Source organism: Panthera pardus, unplaced genomic scaffold (assembly GCF_024362965.1).
Source record: "Panthera pardus isolate Hobbes unplaced genomic scaffold, ASM2436296v1 HiC_scaffold_18, whole genome shotgun sequence".
NCBI classification, from domain to species: Eukaryota; Metazoa; Chordata; class Mammalia; order Carnivora; family Felidae; genus Panthera; species Panthera pardus.
Genome location: NW_026526743.1, coordinates 3,423,243 through 3,438,324, shown reverse-complemented (window position 1 = coordinate 3,438,324; position 15,082 = coordinate 3,423,243). Strand labels below are relative to the sequence as shown.

Here is a 15,082-nt window from a genome sequence, read left to right as displayed (position 1 = left end):
CCCCAACTCACCCTCCCCGTCGGGCAGCACGCGCAGAGCCATGTGCTTCCCCCTCCCGCCTGCCTCATTGGCCCGAACTGGGTCACGGTCCCGCCCCCAGTGCCGTCTCCCATTGGGCAAATGTAGGTCAGGGTCCCGCCTCCCACCTAAAGGCACAGCAACTTCCCGCACTTAGCCCCTCACGCGCCCTCCCGGGCCTTGGCGGATGCTGGGGTCCCATTGGCCGCGCGTCTCGAGGGGTCAAGACGCGATTGGCCCGTGCGTTCAGCCGGAGGGAGGCACGCGGCTGGGGTGCTTGGCCCGAGAGGCAGGCGGGGGCCGAGGGGAGGGGTGTGCGCTGTGGCGTCGGGTGTTTTGGTTTGGCTTTTTTTTTTTTTTTTTTTTCCGCGAAAGAAGTTTGCGTTGGCCACGCCTCAAGGCGGCCGCCTCCTCTTGCCCCCTCCCCCGCCCCTCCGCGCACACCTCTTGGTGCAGATTGCAAAGCGCCTTCCGCTGAGAGAGCTGCAGATTTTGCAAGAGCCTAGCTCGCCCACCTTGCTGGAGCGCCTTGTGTCCCCCTGAACTCCGGGTTGCAAAGAGCCGGTTGCCTGATTTGACCACCCCCTCACCCGGACTGCATGGTCTCCTGGGACCCTCTTGAGTTGCACGTTTCTGCACTGAGGACTGCGAATCCCCGTCACTCCTAGGATTTGCAGTGTTCTGGATACTGGAGGCTTGCAGGCTACGCTCGCCCGCTCCTGGGCAGGCACTCGCCAGAACCACAGGAGTGTGCCGCTGACTGGCAGGCCAGCTCTTCGCCTCTCCATGAGCCCGTGAGCTTACGGGCAGGTGCCCGGTGATGGCGCGGCCCGTGAGCGACAGGACCCCGGCCCCACTGCTGCTGGGCGGCCCAGCCGGGGCCCCCCCTGGCGGGGGAGCGCTGCTTGGGCTGCGGAGCCTTCTGCAGGGGACCAGCAAGCCCAAAGAGCCATCCAGCTGTGAGTTCTAGCCCCCGCCTATCCCAACTCGGACACCCAACTCCCTTAGGGATTCAAATGCTGGGCGGGGGGGGGGGGGGGACTACCTCCTATCGTGCCGAGAGTCCATTCTCAACCTTCATCTACACAGTTACTAGGGTGTTTAGGACCCTAGATCCCTCGGCACCTAGGATCCAAAAGTACCTGCTTAAAGCCCATCCACCAGGAGGACCCAGGAGTCCCCGTGTCCTCTTCCCGGAGGACCCAAGAGTCTAGGCCCCAGCCCCCCGCTTCCTCTGGGTTATGAGAGTCCGGACCCCTGGGGTCCAGGAAAGAGGGAGGGGGTGTGTCGGATGCTCACACGGTATTGACACGGGCTTGGGCGGGGCCTCCTGGGGTCACATGGAGTCTGGGGATGAGGAATGTGCCCCAGGAATAGAGCCCCTTCCTGCCCCTTACAGAGTGTGGGGGTGGGGAGAAGCGGCTACAGTGAGCAGGGGGGTAGGTTAGAGAGAAATTACAGAGCCGTCATTTTTTTTTTCTCTCACCTGCCCACCCCTCCACCTGCCTCTTTTTGAACTTCGGTCCTCCTTCCGTGGCTCTGTACCTTCCCTGGTCTCTATCTTACCCCTCTCTGGGTCTCTATCCTCCCCCCCCTTTCTGAGTCTCTCTCCCTCTCTCGGTCTCTGCCTCCCTCTCTGTCTCTGCCGCCCCCGTCTGTGCCTTCTCTCTCTGGGTCTCTTTCGCTCTCTTGAGTCTCTGTTGCTTTCTCTCTGGGTCCTTGCCTTCCCTCTCTGATCTCTCCTTCTCCCCCGTCTCCCTCCTCTTTCTCTGGATCTCCGCCGTGTGGGTCTCAATCCCCCCCATTCTTCCTGTCTTTCTGTGTCGGGGTCTCTCCTCCGTCTCTTCCTTCCCACCCCACCCGGTCTTTTTCCCCGCCCGCAGGTCTCCTGAAGGAAAAGGAGCGCAAGGCGGCTCCGCCGGCATCCACGGTCCCCGGGCCGGGCCTGGAGACGGCGGGCCCGGCGGATGCCCCAGCTGGGGCGGTGGTGGGCGGCGGATCCCCGCGGGGGCGCCCGGGGGCCGCGCCTGGCCCGGGTCTGTTGGCGCCGCTGCTGTGGGAGCGGACGCTGCCGTTCGGCGACGTGGAGTACGTGGACCTGGACGCCTTCTTGCTGGAGCACGGGCTCCCGCCCAGTCCGCCGCCCCCCGGCGGCCCATCACCGGCGCCCTCGCCCGTGCGCACGCCCGCACCCTCCCCGGGGCCCGGCTCCTGCGGCTCAGCTTCCCCTCGTTCCTCGCCGGGGCACGCCCCCACCCGGGCTGCCCTCGGGGCCGCGGGCGGCCACCGCGCAGGTGCGACGGCGGGGGCGGGACAGGGCCCCGGCTGGGCGGGGCTTGGACCTCGGGGGCGGGGCTGCGACCCGGGGATGCGACGGTGGGGCTGGGGTTGTGCGCCCAAATTCTGGGTCCTTCTAGGCGAGAGATGTTTGGAGAGAAGTCCGGATTCTGTGTCCCTTAATGCATCAGGGTACTGGGTCTCCTGGATCCATTGGAGATAAGGGACTTGGGACCCCAAATTCCAGGAAGTATGTCCAGTAGGGAGGTAGTGTGGATTTTTCGCTGGGACGGGGGGACCGAGGGTCCGGATACTCGAGGAGCCGGGACTGGGATCCCAGAACACCGGAATTATTTACTGGGGAGTGAACTGCACTCCAGAATCCGGGCCCAGAATCGGTGGAGTGTGGAAGGACCATAACTCGTAGGTCCTCTACAAGGGAGAAAGCAAGGTCTGGGCACAGACTTCTGTTTCACCATGATGTAAGGGACTGTCTGCCCTGGTTCCTGAGTCCACCAGTGGAGAAGGGCTAGCACCCCGGATCCTCTAGAGGGGAGAAGGTCGGGGATCTTCATTCTAGATCTTCCACTGAGGCGAGGACCGAGCCTCCTATGTCCTGGGAGAGGAGGGGCCGAGGATCCCAGAATCCTAGTGTGTATCCCAGTGGCGAGGGAGAAGGAGGTTGGGGGGGCCGTTTCTCAGTGTGTTCCCCAGAGTGCAGGAATGCCTGGATCTTTGGAGGTTGAGAGGTTCGAGCTAAGAAACCCCAAAGAGCCAAAGGAAAAGTGTGCTCTCTCGGGCACTGGGGGGTCCAGGGGCGGTCTGCAGGTTGGGGATTCCCGGACACACCTGCCCCTGGCCGGACCTCCGGGCGGAACCAGGGCCCTCCCCTTCCCAGCCGCACATTCCCGCGCCACGTGAGTCCTCTCCTCGCTCCTCCATAGTCTTGACTTCGCGCACGCGCGGTCACGCGGAGGGGGCGGGGCCTGGGGAACTAGAGGGCGCCCGTGGCTGCAGGGGGGGGCGGGGCGGGAAAGCAGGCGCCCGCACGTGACTGGCCCTGAACCTGTGTCCTCAGCTGGCCCCGGCTTGGTCGCTCTTAAAGGCACAGGCCGCCCCTGTCCCCTCTCTTGAACCGACCTCCAGAAACCTGTCATTTCCGCTTTTCATCCCTAACCCTTCGAAGCCAGCAGCTCTTAAGAAGCTTACCTGAAGCCTTTTCAGTGCATTGGATTTGTTTTTCTTGAGCAGCCCCCCGGGGGGGGGGGGGGGGGGGGCTAGGCTTTGGTCAGGGATTCAGTAAGCAGGATTCGGGCTAGACTATGGGAAGGAAGCTGACGCTGCCAATCCGAGGGCCAGAGGTGTTAGAAGCAATAGACCAGACTCGTGTTATTTAGGGTAAGTCAGTTATAATTGGGCTCATTTCTGTGTTTGTAAAAGTGGAGTCGGTTCCATGATTTCTAAGCTACAAGGTAGCTTGGGGACCCTTCGTAGTTTATATTAGAGAGGTTGATCTCAGGCAGGCTTTACGGTAGGCCTCATAAGGGCCTTCCTCGGGGTGGAAAAGATACCTGAGCAGGGGGTAGCCTCTGCGGGTACCAAATATATACACACTCAGGTGGCACATTGTGTTTCCCCAAGGCCTGACCTCTCGGGACACACCCAGCCCTGTGGACCCAGACACCGTGGAGGTGCTGATGACATTTGAACCCGACCCAGCAGATTTAGCCCTGTCGAGCATTCCTGGCCACGAGACCTTTGACCCTCGGAGACATCGCTTCTCAGAGGAGGAACTTAAGCCCCAGCCCATCATGAAGAAGGCTCGGAAGATCCAGGTGCCAGAGGAGCAGAAGGTGAGCGCTGCGAGATGTAGGATGTAGGCATGGCCTTTACAGGCCCTACGGCCAGGGATGGCCCTTTCCTCCCAGTCAGGCCTGGGCTTCTCATTGGGGTTAGCTCTCAAGGTTCCCTTAACCTACAGCCAAGGATCAGTCAGTCGTGCGAAGCCGTGGGGTGCGACGTGGCTGAGGTTTGGGCTTGAGATTTACGAAGATGGTATTATGGGATGCAGTCTCAATCAGCCTTGCTGGGCCCAGTTGTACAGGCTTGGGGCTTGGACCAGGCCCAGTTACTAAGGACAGCATTCCTTAGCAGCAGGGTATCAGTCTGTTTCTTCTGAGCCGCTAGCCCTGCTGGGGCTGGTCCTCTGGTCTCTGATTTGGGGCATCGTTCAGGGTGCTTGCATCCGCCTAGGATGCAGACTTTGACAGCCCCTCTGGGCCTTGTTTTCTGGGCCTGGACTGCTCCCTGGTGAGAGACCTCAAGTTCCCATCAGCAGCCAGAACTGCCTTCTGATTTGGGGCAGCGACCGCTTCTTTCCAGTCTTCTCCCTTTGGCCAATTCTGGAGCCTCCCCTAGTTAAGAGGTGTCCTGGCTGCTCACCAGACTTCACCTCACCCTTGTGTAAGACGCGACTGCTCGAAGCACTGAGGATTGGCCTGTAAACCCAGCCTAGACCGGCGGTTTCTCTTGTCATGGGGCCTGGACCGGATTTACCCTAGTGAGCAGGGACGAGGCTTTAATGAAACGGGGATGTGAGGTCATCTTTTGGAGCTCTGGGTGGCCCTTGTTACTAAGGAGTGGTCCTCCTCAACCAAATTCTAGGACCGGAAAACCCTAAGTGTAATGGTGTGGGGAGGCCTCAGGATAGGCCCTTTTGCTAAAGTACAGCCCTTCTGGCAACCAGGACCCGTTGGGAAGAAGGCAGCTCTCTGGCCTCTGTTCAAGGCCAGTAGGTCAGAGACTGGCTACAGTCGTTGGGACCACCTAGACATTACCTTTGTTTGCTGGGGAAACAACAAGGAGGTTGCCTTGACAACCAGGTCCAAAGGCCCCCAGCTCTGGAAAGATTTATGGGACACAGAATCCCATCACTAGGGAGCCTAGGCTTTCCTTAGCAACCAGGATCTGGGCAGGTGATGCATAAAGCAGTGCTTTTTATGGAGAGAAGCCCTCCGACCCTGAAGGTCCCATCCCGTTGCTAGGGAATGAGCATCCTTAGCAACCAGGGGCTAACTGGAGGCCCTTTGTTGGGTGAGGAGCAGTGGGGTCTGCTCTGCACAGTGGAAACATGAAACCAAATTGCTTTGAGTGTGGGTGGAACGATCTCACACCTTAGCTGTTGCTAGGGGCTTGCTCTCCTTAGCAACCAGATCCCTGGGTACCCATCCTAGGAGAGACCTGGTAACCTTTAAGCCCCACTGCTGGGCAAGAAACCCCCCAGAGGGTCTCTTAGATGCCCTCTGTCCTTGAAGGCACAAGGAAAGCTGCTACCCCTGGCCCTCAGTGCCTTCTCAAACCCCACCCCCAGGACGAGAAGTATTGGAGCCGGCGGTACAAGAATAACGAGGCAGCCAAGCGGTCCCGAGATGCCCGGCGGCTCAAGGAAAACCAGATATCGGTCCGGGCGGCCTTCCTGGAGAAGGAGAACGCCCTGCTGCGGCAGGAAGTGGTGGCTGTGCGCCAGGAGCTGTCCCACTACCGCGCCGTGCTGTCGCGCTACCAGGCCCAGCACGGAGCCCTGTGAGGCCGTCCCCTACCCTTGCCTGGCGGAGCTCTTCCCCGCCTCGGTCAGACTTGCGCCCCGACGCCCTTTTCCCTCCCCGCCCTGTGGCCCACAGGCCGGCCAGCTGGGTGCCCCAGGGACGTGATGATGCAGATAAATACATTTATATTTTTAAGAAAAAGCGAGCCTCCCCCCTCCCTCGCGGGGGCGGGGAGGGTCCTCTGTGTTGCCCCTGCCACTTCGGGGACCCCATCTTCCCACCGCCTCCGTTAACACACCCTGAATAAATCTTGAGAACCCCAGAGCCAGCTGTTGTGGGGGGAGGAGGCAGCTCCCTGGCCCCAGTTCAAGGCCATCGGGTCACGCTGGCCGCGGTACGTGGGCAGGTCTGGGCTTGGAGCCACAAAAGGCAGCAGCTACCGGAAGCACCTAGGGTTGGATCCCTCCCACGGGTTGCGTGGTGCAGCAGGGACGACGGTCTGAGAGGAATGCAACGACTGCCTTTATTGCATAGACCTTTTCAATTGCTCTGAAGATTGGGGTCGGGACGCACAGGAGACAGAAGACAGGAGACGGTCGTTTCCCCGCCCCCCACCGGCAAGGGGGCGAGGAGGAACATTAGTGCAAATCCGAGCGTCGGCCCCGGGGAACCTGCCCCTCGTGGGCTGATTGGCCAGTTAAGTGGAGGCACCGGAATGGATGGGGCGAGACCCGGGCCCTGACTGGCTAATGAACTAAGGCCTCCCCCAGCCCGCACATGCCAGGTCCCGTCATTGGACAAGACGTAAGACAGTCCCCGCCCTCAGTCGACCCGGCGTCCTACGAGCCGGAAGCGAGGGTTTGGGCTGAGCCCCGCCCTCATCGGTCAGGCACTACCCTCGGGGCCAGCCCGTTTGTGACCATCATGAGCCTCCGGAATTCGGGCCACACTCCAACTTTACCTCTGGTCCCGTGGGGGCGGGCGCAATCCTGAGACGGGGCTGGGGCCCCTGCGTGTGGGACCCTCGCCCTAACTCTAGCAGCTAGGCCACGCCCTTAGGTCAGGCTCCGCCTCCTTGGAATGTCGGCCCCGCCCCCGGCGGGCCGCAAGCTTCGTTGGGTTCAAGGCTCCCGACGCGGGCAGCCGGGAGGCCCAGTGAGCAGCGTGCCGAGGCCCGGGTGCATCTGCGCCTGCAGTGGCCCGTACTCCACCTGCTCTCCGTCCACAGTGAGCACGCCCCGAGGCGTGAGAGGCTCGAGGCGGAAGGCACGGGCCGCGGCGTAGCCCAGCTGCGGACAGCCCAGGCTGAAGTGGCTACCTCGCTCCATGGCCAGAAAGAGGCGTAGCAGCGCAGCCCGGGAGATGCCACCACGCACCCAGCACAGGTGCACCAGGCCGTCGTCAAAGCGCGCGTGGGGAGCTGCCACCAGGTCTGCCCCCAGGTGGCTAGGTGAGATGGCCAGCATGAGCACAAAGTCCCCCTCCAGCGTCACCCAGCCTGGGGGGAGTGGGGTGCCCAGAGGAGGGAGCAGGTGGTCATGCGGGCCCCTGGTAGAGACGGCTCCCGGAGAGCCGGGGGTGGGAGGGGGAAGCCCAGAGGATGCCAACGTTTCTGGGACCCCCTCGGTGATGGGTGACAGTAAAGCTGCCTTAGGGGAGCTAGGCGGTGAGGGCAGTGGTGGGTCTGGGGACAGGGGGGCATCTCCAGCCCCACCCCAGTCCCCGGCCAACTCTGGGCCCCCGCCATTGAGGGACAGGATGGGCAGGGGTTCAGGCGAGCCAGGGGAGGTCAGGGCGGGCTGGGGCAGGGGCAGGGGCAGGTCAGACACTGAACGATGCAGGGGTGAGTGTGCCACAGGTGGGGCCGGGGCCGGGGCCGGGGCCAGGGTCAGCTCTGACTTGGCACGGGGCAGGCCACGGGCAGGGGTGGGTGAGGTGGGCTCCACGGTGGCAGGGAGGTAGGAGAGGCGTCCTCGGTAGGTGTGCAGTGTGGCGAGGCCCAGCACTGTGCCCAGTGTGAAGCGGGCACTGCCCAGGGCCCTGAAGCGCTCGCTCTGGATATCCACGTCTGACACGAAGCCCCAGGCCACAGACAGGAAGGACAAGCAGCGGGAGCCGGAGGCCAGCGTCACAGACATCAGGTCCAGCGGGCGGCTGCCGCCCCGGCAGAGTAGCAGCGAGCAATTGAGCAGCAGGTCCACACCCAGGGCAGGTTCAAACCTTCACAGCCAGAGACGGGTGGACACAGTGGGAAAGAGTAGACGGGCTTGGGTGAGAGGCACAGAGCACAGGGTAGCAGGAGAAAGACACAGAAGGGGTAGGAAGCGGGGGGGAGGGGCGGGACCAGGCAGGCCGGTGGTGGCCTGGTGGTGGCCTGGCCCGCCTGCAGCAATTGGGACCCCTCGGGATGGACTCTTCTTACTGAGCCAGGCTCCCTGTCAGTTCATTCCATGAGCGTTCCCCGAGTGCCATCTGTGTGCCAGGTACACTTCTGGGCACTAGGGACACAGCTGGGAACAACCAGGCAAAAATGTCGGGGGGGGTGGGGGGTGTATGGGGAGCACCCCAGTCAGACTGATTGGCAGCGGGCTGGCGGGCAAAGGGGACTTGGGGACATTAAGTGCCAGGCCGCAGGAGGACTCATCCCTCCCCTCACGGTATCCGGCTCACCTACGACGCAGGACCCCACCTACCCCCCATGCTGGTTCACAGCTCCGGCCAAGGCATTGCCTGAGCCACAGGGGAGGATGCCCACGGGCGTCTTCACAGCCTCTTCCCAGTCAGGGCGGTCCAGGAATCCGTTCAGCACCTGGAGGGCGGGAGACCAGACACCTGCGTCCCGGGTCCAGGCCAGCCCGGCCTCCCAGGGCTCAAGCAGGATGCCCCCGCCCTACCTCAAACAGCAGCCCGTCTCCGGAGACCGTGACAATGCCGTCCCACTCACTCAGCCTCAGCCCCTGAACCAGCTCCCGGGCATGGTTCTGTCGTTCTAGCGTGGGGAAGTCGGAGGTGAGCCAGGCTGTTCGGCTCCGTCCCCCCACCACGCCCCAGGCCTCAAGGCTCAGGAGTCCTAGCCTCCCCCCACCCCAGCCCCTACCTCCATCCTGACACAGCCCTTACCTGTCTGGATGAGGTTGAAGGACAGCCCAGCTTCGGAGATCATGGGCAGCACGTGGGTCTTACACCACTGCCAGGCCAGGCCCCGCCCCCCAAGGGGATTGACCAATAGGAGCAATCGGGGTGGCTTTGGCAGAAGCTCGGGGGTTATTTCTGCAAAGAGAGGGGAAGGCGTCTACATGGGCCCCAGACCCAGGCCCCTCACCGCAGAAGCAGTAAACTGCAAACAGCCCCAGGGGAACTGGGGGAGGGCTGGCACAGGAGCCTGCTGGGAAGTCAAAGGTGGGTTTTGTTTTTTTTTTCCACTGGGGCTTCGGCTGCTGAGGCTCAGGTGTGCACCCTCAGCACCCCCCGTCCCCCAAAGGCAGGACTTGGGTGTCTAATCCCAATGCCCTTTGGACCCATGTGTGGGAGGAGGAAGGAGAGCTGTGGTTTTCACTTTCCTCTTCCTCAAACACCTGGAATCCAGGATCAGGTTATTCCACTGTGCAAGGCCCCCTCCCCGTTCCCATCCCCCAGGGCCCCCAGCCAGCCAGCAGGATCCTGGAAGACCAAGGCAGACTCACCACCTGGGGACCCTTGAACTTCTACCTTCCTGTGCCAACTGAGAAGCCTGGGGGGAGTGGGGCGCTCTGCCCAAAAGTCTCTGGCCACCCCCCACCCCCAAAGGCTGGATTCGATGCCACCTCTGGGCTCCTGGGCTGCCCTAGGGGACCTCTGTGAGTGCCTGTCCCTGGGTGGTGACTAATCATGTCTCGGTCTGCTGCTCGCGCCAGCCTGGGAACCTCTGACTCATCTGTGGTCAGGGCCCATGGAAGGGAGGAGGGGACACAAGACAACCACCTACGGGAGCAGCAGACACCAATCATGTTTTCTCTGCCTGTGGTTTTCTTCCTTCTGTGGCCCGTCCCTGTCTATCACTCTTTTGATACAGGCCGAGAGAGACACAGCACAGACAGACACACAGTAGAGACAGAGATGCCCACAGAGGGAGACCCACAGAGACACCAAGGTGGCCCTAGGGACAGAGTGGCTGTGTAGTGCCTCACCCCCGTCCCCAGGCAGCGGCAGTCCACGGAGCAGACACATGAGGGCAGTGGCCCAGCGCTGGGCCTCAGCGCGGTTCTCCTCGTAGGTGGCCGCCCCGTCGACCCGAAAGGTGCGGGCGGCTCTGCGCCGGCCCCCGCGCCGGCCCTGCGGATAGGTGTAGATGCAGAAGTAGGCCGCTGCTGCGTCCGAGGGGCTGCGGCTCCGCAGGGTGCAGCAGCCGGACACCTCGGCCAGCGGGACCAGGCCGCCCCGGGGCCGGGCTTCAGGCTTTGGGCGCAGCCGCTGTATGTGTAGGGCCTGTGGTGTGAGAGTGAGGGCGAAGCGGGAGCTGCGGGCCGGGAAGGAGCCAAACTCGCCATGCAGGAGCGGGGTGCTGGCGGCCAATGGTGGCGGCGGTGGGGGGGCCATGGCCTTGGCCCCGTCCAGGGCGCTTCTAGGCCTGTGGCCCCAGCTCCAGGTCAGCTCCTGGTCTGGCCTCTGTGGGGAGGGAGGAGGGCAGGAGTCAGAGTCCAAGACCCCTATGGCTGATAGAGAAAAGCAGGGGCGGGGCCTGTGGACAAGGAGACAAGGGGGGCGGTGACAGACGAGATGGGAGCATCAGAAACAGACAGGCTCAGACAAGGGTGGGGGGAGACCTTGAGGACACAGGACAGAAGTCAGTTGTATAGGAAGGCTAGCATCCTGGAGGGTGGACAGCCAGGCATGCAAACACTCATTCACTTATCCCCCAAATAATTATTCAGTGCCCTCTATGTTCTAGTCACAGTGCCAGGCCCAGCGAACACAGCAGGGAACAGAACAGACAAAAATCCCTGCCTTTGTGGAGTTTAGTCTTATCAGAAGACAGAAATAACAAGACGAAGAGGTAAAATATATAGTATGTTGGATTAACAAGGGCTTTGGAGAAAAATAAGGCAGAGGAGAGAGATCATGATGGTGGAGATATAAAGAAACAGACATGCAAAGGCGGAGAACACCACGCGCACACACGCACACACTCACACGGTCATCTCTAGATGGAGAAAGTAACAAGGGAGAGACACTGGGACCCAAAGAGAGGGAGAAGTTCTAGGAGCCAGACAAACTCTGAGAGAAGGGGACCACCAGCTTCAAGGAGCAGACAGCTCAGATGATGAAAGATACTTAGGAGAGTCAGAGTTTAGGGGCTCCAGGAGGTCCTCTGAGGATCAGAAAGACAAAGGACAGGGCAGATAGGAGGGGGGGGGCGGGGGGATGTAGACAGCTGGAGATCAAGAAAGGGGTGTGACACGGAGGAGCTAAGGAGTCAGAGAGTTAGAGAAGCCACATGCAGGCACCTGCAAGGGGCAGGGGCCAAGAGCTGGACCCCGAGCACTGACCTGGGCGTCTGGCCGCCTGCTCTCCAGGGAGGGGGTAGGAGCCGGGCCTGAGGTCCCCTCCCCGGAGACCTTCCCCCTGCCCTCTGCCCAGCTTCTGCCTCCTTCCAGCTCACCTTTGTCCCCCACCGCCCCGCCCACCCAGCCACCTGCCGGTCCTGCCCTCTCCTTCCTGGGCCCAGAGCTGCCCCAGATGCACCCCCATCTATGGACTCACCCTCAGGAGTCACCTCTGCCCCCTGTCCTGGGCAGCTCCCTCAGGCTCCACCCCTAACTTGAACTGATCCCTCCCCTATCCGTTAGCTCAAATCAGGCTTAAGTAGAGAGTCCTAGATCTCCCCCAGTCCTGGGCCTGAGCCTCTGTCCCCAGGTCCTCAAGTCTCAGGCCCGGTCTCCATTCTCTCCAGCCCCTGCCTCCTGGTCCCCCAGACCTGGGCATGGGTCTCCATCCATAAGTTCCCCCCCAATCCATAAGCCTGAGTTCCTGTCTCCGGTTCCTCCGGTCCAGGTCCTGTATTCCCACCCCATTTCCAGAACCCAGTCCCAGACCTGGGTTTCCATTCCTGGATCCCTCAATCCCGGTTCTGGTCCTGCGTCTCCATCCCACACCCCTGGTATCCCAGTCCCGGCCTGCGTCTCCGTTTCTCTTGGTCCCGCGGTCCCCCAGACTCGGGTCCCTGATCCTACCCCCGCACCCTCCTCACACGCCGAGTCCTCCTCCGGGCGGCCCCTCAAGTCAGCACCAACCGCCCCCATCAGACCCAGGGGTGGGGGGAGGGTGTGCATCGTCTCAGCCAATGGCCGCGCGGCCGGCCTGAGCCGCACCAGTGAAAGCGTGCGGGAGGCGGGGCCGGCCGGCTCGCGAGCTTGGCGCAGGGACTAGCCGAGGGACAGCTCGAGAACTGGGCGGGGCATCGCGCTCCGCGAGATCAGCTGCCATGGTAGGTGAGGGCACACGCGCAGCAGAGGGGGCGTCACGACTCCATTGACAGCGCCGCTGACGCCATCTTTGTGGAGGGCAAGTGGTAGGCCTGTCCTGTCTATTGAGTTTATAAAAGAAAAGGGACGTGAGGAAGATCTCCGCCTGCAGATTAGAGACTGACCCTAACACAGGTAACAAAGACCCAGAGATATGCAACGGAAGTTAGTAAAAGAGACCCAGAAAAGCAGAGTCAGAGGCAGTAAGAGACTTAGAGTGCCCTCTGTTTTTCAGATAGTTACAGAAAGACAGACAAGCGCTAAGAAAAACAGAGATATATACAAAGAGACAAAGACAATAGAATTGAGAACATGCAAGGCTAAGGCCACAAGAAGACCCAGAAAATGATGGACACAGAGATGGAGACAGATAGTTCTGGAATGAAAGCCAGGGAGAAGAGGCTCATTAATTCATCTATTTACCTTGGATCCAAACCAGGATGGAGGCAGCCTGACATGGACATCTGCCCACTGAATGACCCAGTAACATGGCAAGACAAAGAAACAAAGAGAGAGAGATGGGGAGAACCAGTATCTGAGAGAGACCTCTAGGTCAGGGATGAGGGAGGAAGACGATGTTGGAGGACCAGAGGCCCAGAGGAACCGAAATCCACAAGTCAGAGAGCAAAAATGCTGGGGCGCCTGGGTGGCTCAGTGGGTTAAGCATCTGGCTTCAGCTCAGGTCATGATCTCACTGCTCATGAGTTCGAGCCCCGCGTGGGGCTCTGTGCTGACAGCTCAGAGCCTGGAGCCTGCTTCAGATTCTGTCTCTATCTCTGTGTATCTCCCCTGCTCGCTGTCTCTGTCTCTCTCAAATATAAAATAAAACATAAAAATAAATTTAAAAAAAAAAAAGCAAAAATGTTGACAGAGGCATAAAGAAGCAAAGAAAATGTGCAATGGAGAGAAAGACAAGAATAGTATCAGGAGACCAAAAAAACAGAATCACAGAAAGACACATGCAGAAGGAGACAGGGACAGAACTTGCTAAAAGTGATGAATGGAGGAAGTTCATTTACTGTCAAACAATGTTCCTTGTGTTTAAACCCAGAGTAGCAACGGCACCAGATAATATACGCCAAAGAATGATCCAGAGAGCGACAGGGGACAGAAAGATGGAGAGACAGGGAAACACACATCTTAGTCGGGGAGAAAGGCAGGCACACCAGACAAAGAGGCTGGGACTCAACGACAGACACCAAGTCACAAACGCAAGGGCACAGCGACACGAAGAAAACTGTGTCCCACGGTATGGTGATCTTCACGTTCACGTGGACCCTTCCTTACCTGATCCCCCTGCTCCTCTGTTTCGAGGTGTCCATTCATCTGCTGGCCCTCTGCTTTGTTACCACATCAGCAAGGCCCTGGTCCCGGGCAGGAGGCCATGGGAGGGTGGTATGGGCAAGGAGTCAAGCCTGACAGTGCGGGCCTGGCCTCTGGCTCCGTGGAGGACAGGTGGATAAGTAGGAGGATGAAGGGCAGGCCGGCCGGAGGCCAGGCTGGATGTGCTGGAGGCCCAGCAGGCAGGGCTTCCCTGAGGAGGGAGAAAAGAGGGGACAGGTCAGCTTTGTCACTGCCCCAGCCAGTCTGTCCGGTCTTACACAATAAGGGCTGATAATAGGAAAGGAGGCTAATTTGTATTGAGTGCTCATGTGTAAAGCATGGTACTAAGCGTTTTGTTGTGTTGTTTTTTTTTTACTAACTTATGTAATTCTGGAAAATATGTGCCAAGCCTATTATCCCTTTTTTGTAGACAAGCAAAGTAAGGCGCAGAGAGGTTAAGTGACTTGCCCAAGGTCACACTGTTAGTAATTCGCCGAGCCGAGATTTGAATTTGGCTACAGCTGACACGACCCCCATCTCACCTTCTTTTCTGTGTCTCTGCTTCTCCCTCAATCTCCATCTCCCGTCTCTTTCTAGGTCTCCATTTCCCTCACCCTCGGTCTCTGTCCACTCCCCCTCTGGGTCTCCAATCCTCCTCCCCTCGGAGTCTTTTCCTCTCCTTCAAAGTCTCTCCTCCCCCTCTCTTTCTGGAGCCTTTCAGCGATTCCCTCTCCACCCCACCCCACCCCCCCCCAGGCCCGGGGCTTCTGTGCGCCCCCTCCGCATTCCGGTACCGTGCAAAGCCCTCGCACTGATCCCGCTGGGTCACCTGAATCTCTCCGGCTGGGAAAAGCAGCCCCCCAGATGGCAGAGGCTGAGGAGGGGGGTCAGAGAAAGAGGAGGGGGAGAAACGGCATCTAAAAATGGGAAATGCGGGATGCTCTAGACTGGGCTGCAGCAAGCGGATCTCGGGTTAGATCTCAGGTAGGACTTCCCGAGCTAAGGCCGCGCCAAACAAGCGCGGCACGAGATAAGAGAGGTGAGCCAGATAAGGAAATGCCTGAAGCGTGGGGTCAGAAGTTTCCCGAGGTTCCGACAAGCCCCGCCAGCTCCGCCTCCTCACCTCCAGTACTCGGCCCGCCGGGTCCTCCCGGAGCCACAGAGAGGCCGTCGGCGTCGGGCCAGAGCGTCACCGCGCGGCGCGTTCTCCTAGCTCTGCGCCACATCTCTCTCGCTCCCAGATCCCTTTCTTCCGGAAAACTATCGAGAACAGGGACTGGTGGGGCCAGAGAGGCCCCCGCCGGGCTTGGCCCCTCCTCCTCGACGTAGCGCTCGTTCCCCGTTGGTGGTTCGTCCGCTTATTCCGGAATCGCCCCTACGGCCGCGGAGGCGATTCGCCGTGAAGGGGCTCGGCCCGAG

The 15,082-nt window shown here is 60.6% G+C and overlaps 2 protein-coding genes across 10 annotated transcripts; one reads left to right on the top strand and one right to left on the bottom strand.

The window, feature by feature from the left end:
- Positions 1-390: 390 nt before the first annotated feature.
- Positions 391-6,162, top strand: DBP (D-box binding PAR bZIP transcription factor). 2 transcript variants are annotated; one of them, XM_019425802.2, is made up of 4 exons: positions 391-977; positions 1,902-2,312; positions 3,937-4,148; positions 5,666-6,162. In XM_019425802.2, exons 1-4 carry the CDS (start codon positions 839-841, stop codon positions 5,879-5,881), a joined length of 978 nt encoding a protein of 325 aa, XP_019281347.1. In that variant the 5' UTR covers positions 391-838; the 3' UTR covers positions 5,882-6,162. The 2 variants fall into 2 exon arrangements, with proteins under 2 accessions (XP_019281347.1, XP_019281348.1); XM_019425803.2 differs by lacking the exon at positions 391-977 and adding an exon at positions 1,067-1,457.
- Positions 6,163-6,340: 178 nt separating this feature from the next.
- Positions 6,341-14,986, bottom strand: SPHK2 (sphingosine kinase 2). 8 transcript variants are annotated; one of them, XM_053905566.1, is made up of 7 exons: positions 14,787-14,986; positions 13,628-13,874; positions 10,007-10,484; positions 8,961-9,110; positions 8,735-8,829; positions 8,534-8,649; positions 6,341-8,060 (listed from the first exon to the last, which is right to left on the bottom strand). In XM_053905566.1, exons 2-7 carry the CDS (start codon positions 13,664-13,666, stop codon positions 6,962-6,964), a joined length of 1,977 nt encoding a protein of 658 aa, XP_053761541.1. In that variant the 5' UTR covers positions 13,667-13,874; positions 14,787-14,986; the 3' UTR covers positions 6,341-6,961. The 8 variants fall into 8 exon arrangements, with proteins under 8 accessions (XP_053761541.1, XP_019281345.1, XP_053761542.1 ...); XM_019425800.2 differs by lacking the exon at positions 14,787-14,986 and adding an exon at positions 14,458-14,780; XM_053905567.1 differs by lacking the exon at positions 14,787-14,986 and adding an exon at positions 14,493-14,780.
- Positions 14,987-15,082: the final 96 nt, after the last annotated feature.

What these genes read in the sequence shown, in the direction of transcription:
- DBP (XM_019425802.2), top strand. Translation starts at nt 839, where the DNA reads ATGGCGCGGCCCGTGAGCGACAGGACCCCGGCCCCACTGCTGCTGGGC. An exon ending in GCCCAAAGAGCCATCCAGCT is followed by an intron (nt 978 to 1,901) that starts GTGAGTTCTAGC and finishes CCCCGCCCGCAG; the next exon opens with GTCTCCTGAAGGAAAAGGAG. An exon ending in CGCGGGCGGCCACCGCGCAG is followed by an intron (nt 2,313 to 3,936) that starts GTGCGACGGCGG and finishes TGTTTCCCCAAG; the next exon opens with GCCTGACCTCTCGGGACACA.
- SPHK2 (XM_053905565.1), bottom strand. Translation starts at nt 12,148, where the DNA reads ATGCACACCCTCCCCCCACCCCTGGGTCTGATGGGGGCGGTTGGTGCT. An exon ending in GCCGCTGCCTGGGGACGGGG is followed by an intron (nt 9,111 to 10,006) that starts GTGAGGCACTAC and finishes CTCTCTTTGCAG; the next exon opens with AAATAACCCCCGAGCTTCTG. An exon ending in GAGACGGGCTGCTGTTTGAG is followed by an intron (nt 8,650 to 8,734) that starts GTAGGGCGGGGG and finishes CCCGCCCTCCAG; the next exon opens with GTGCTGAACGGATTCCTGGA.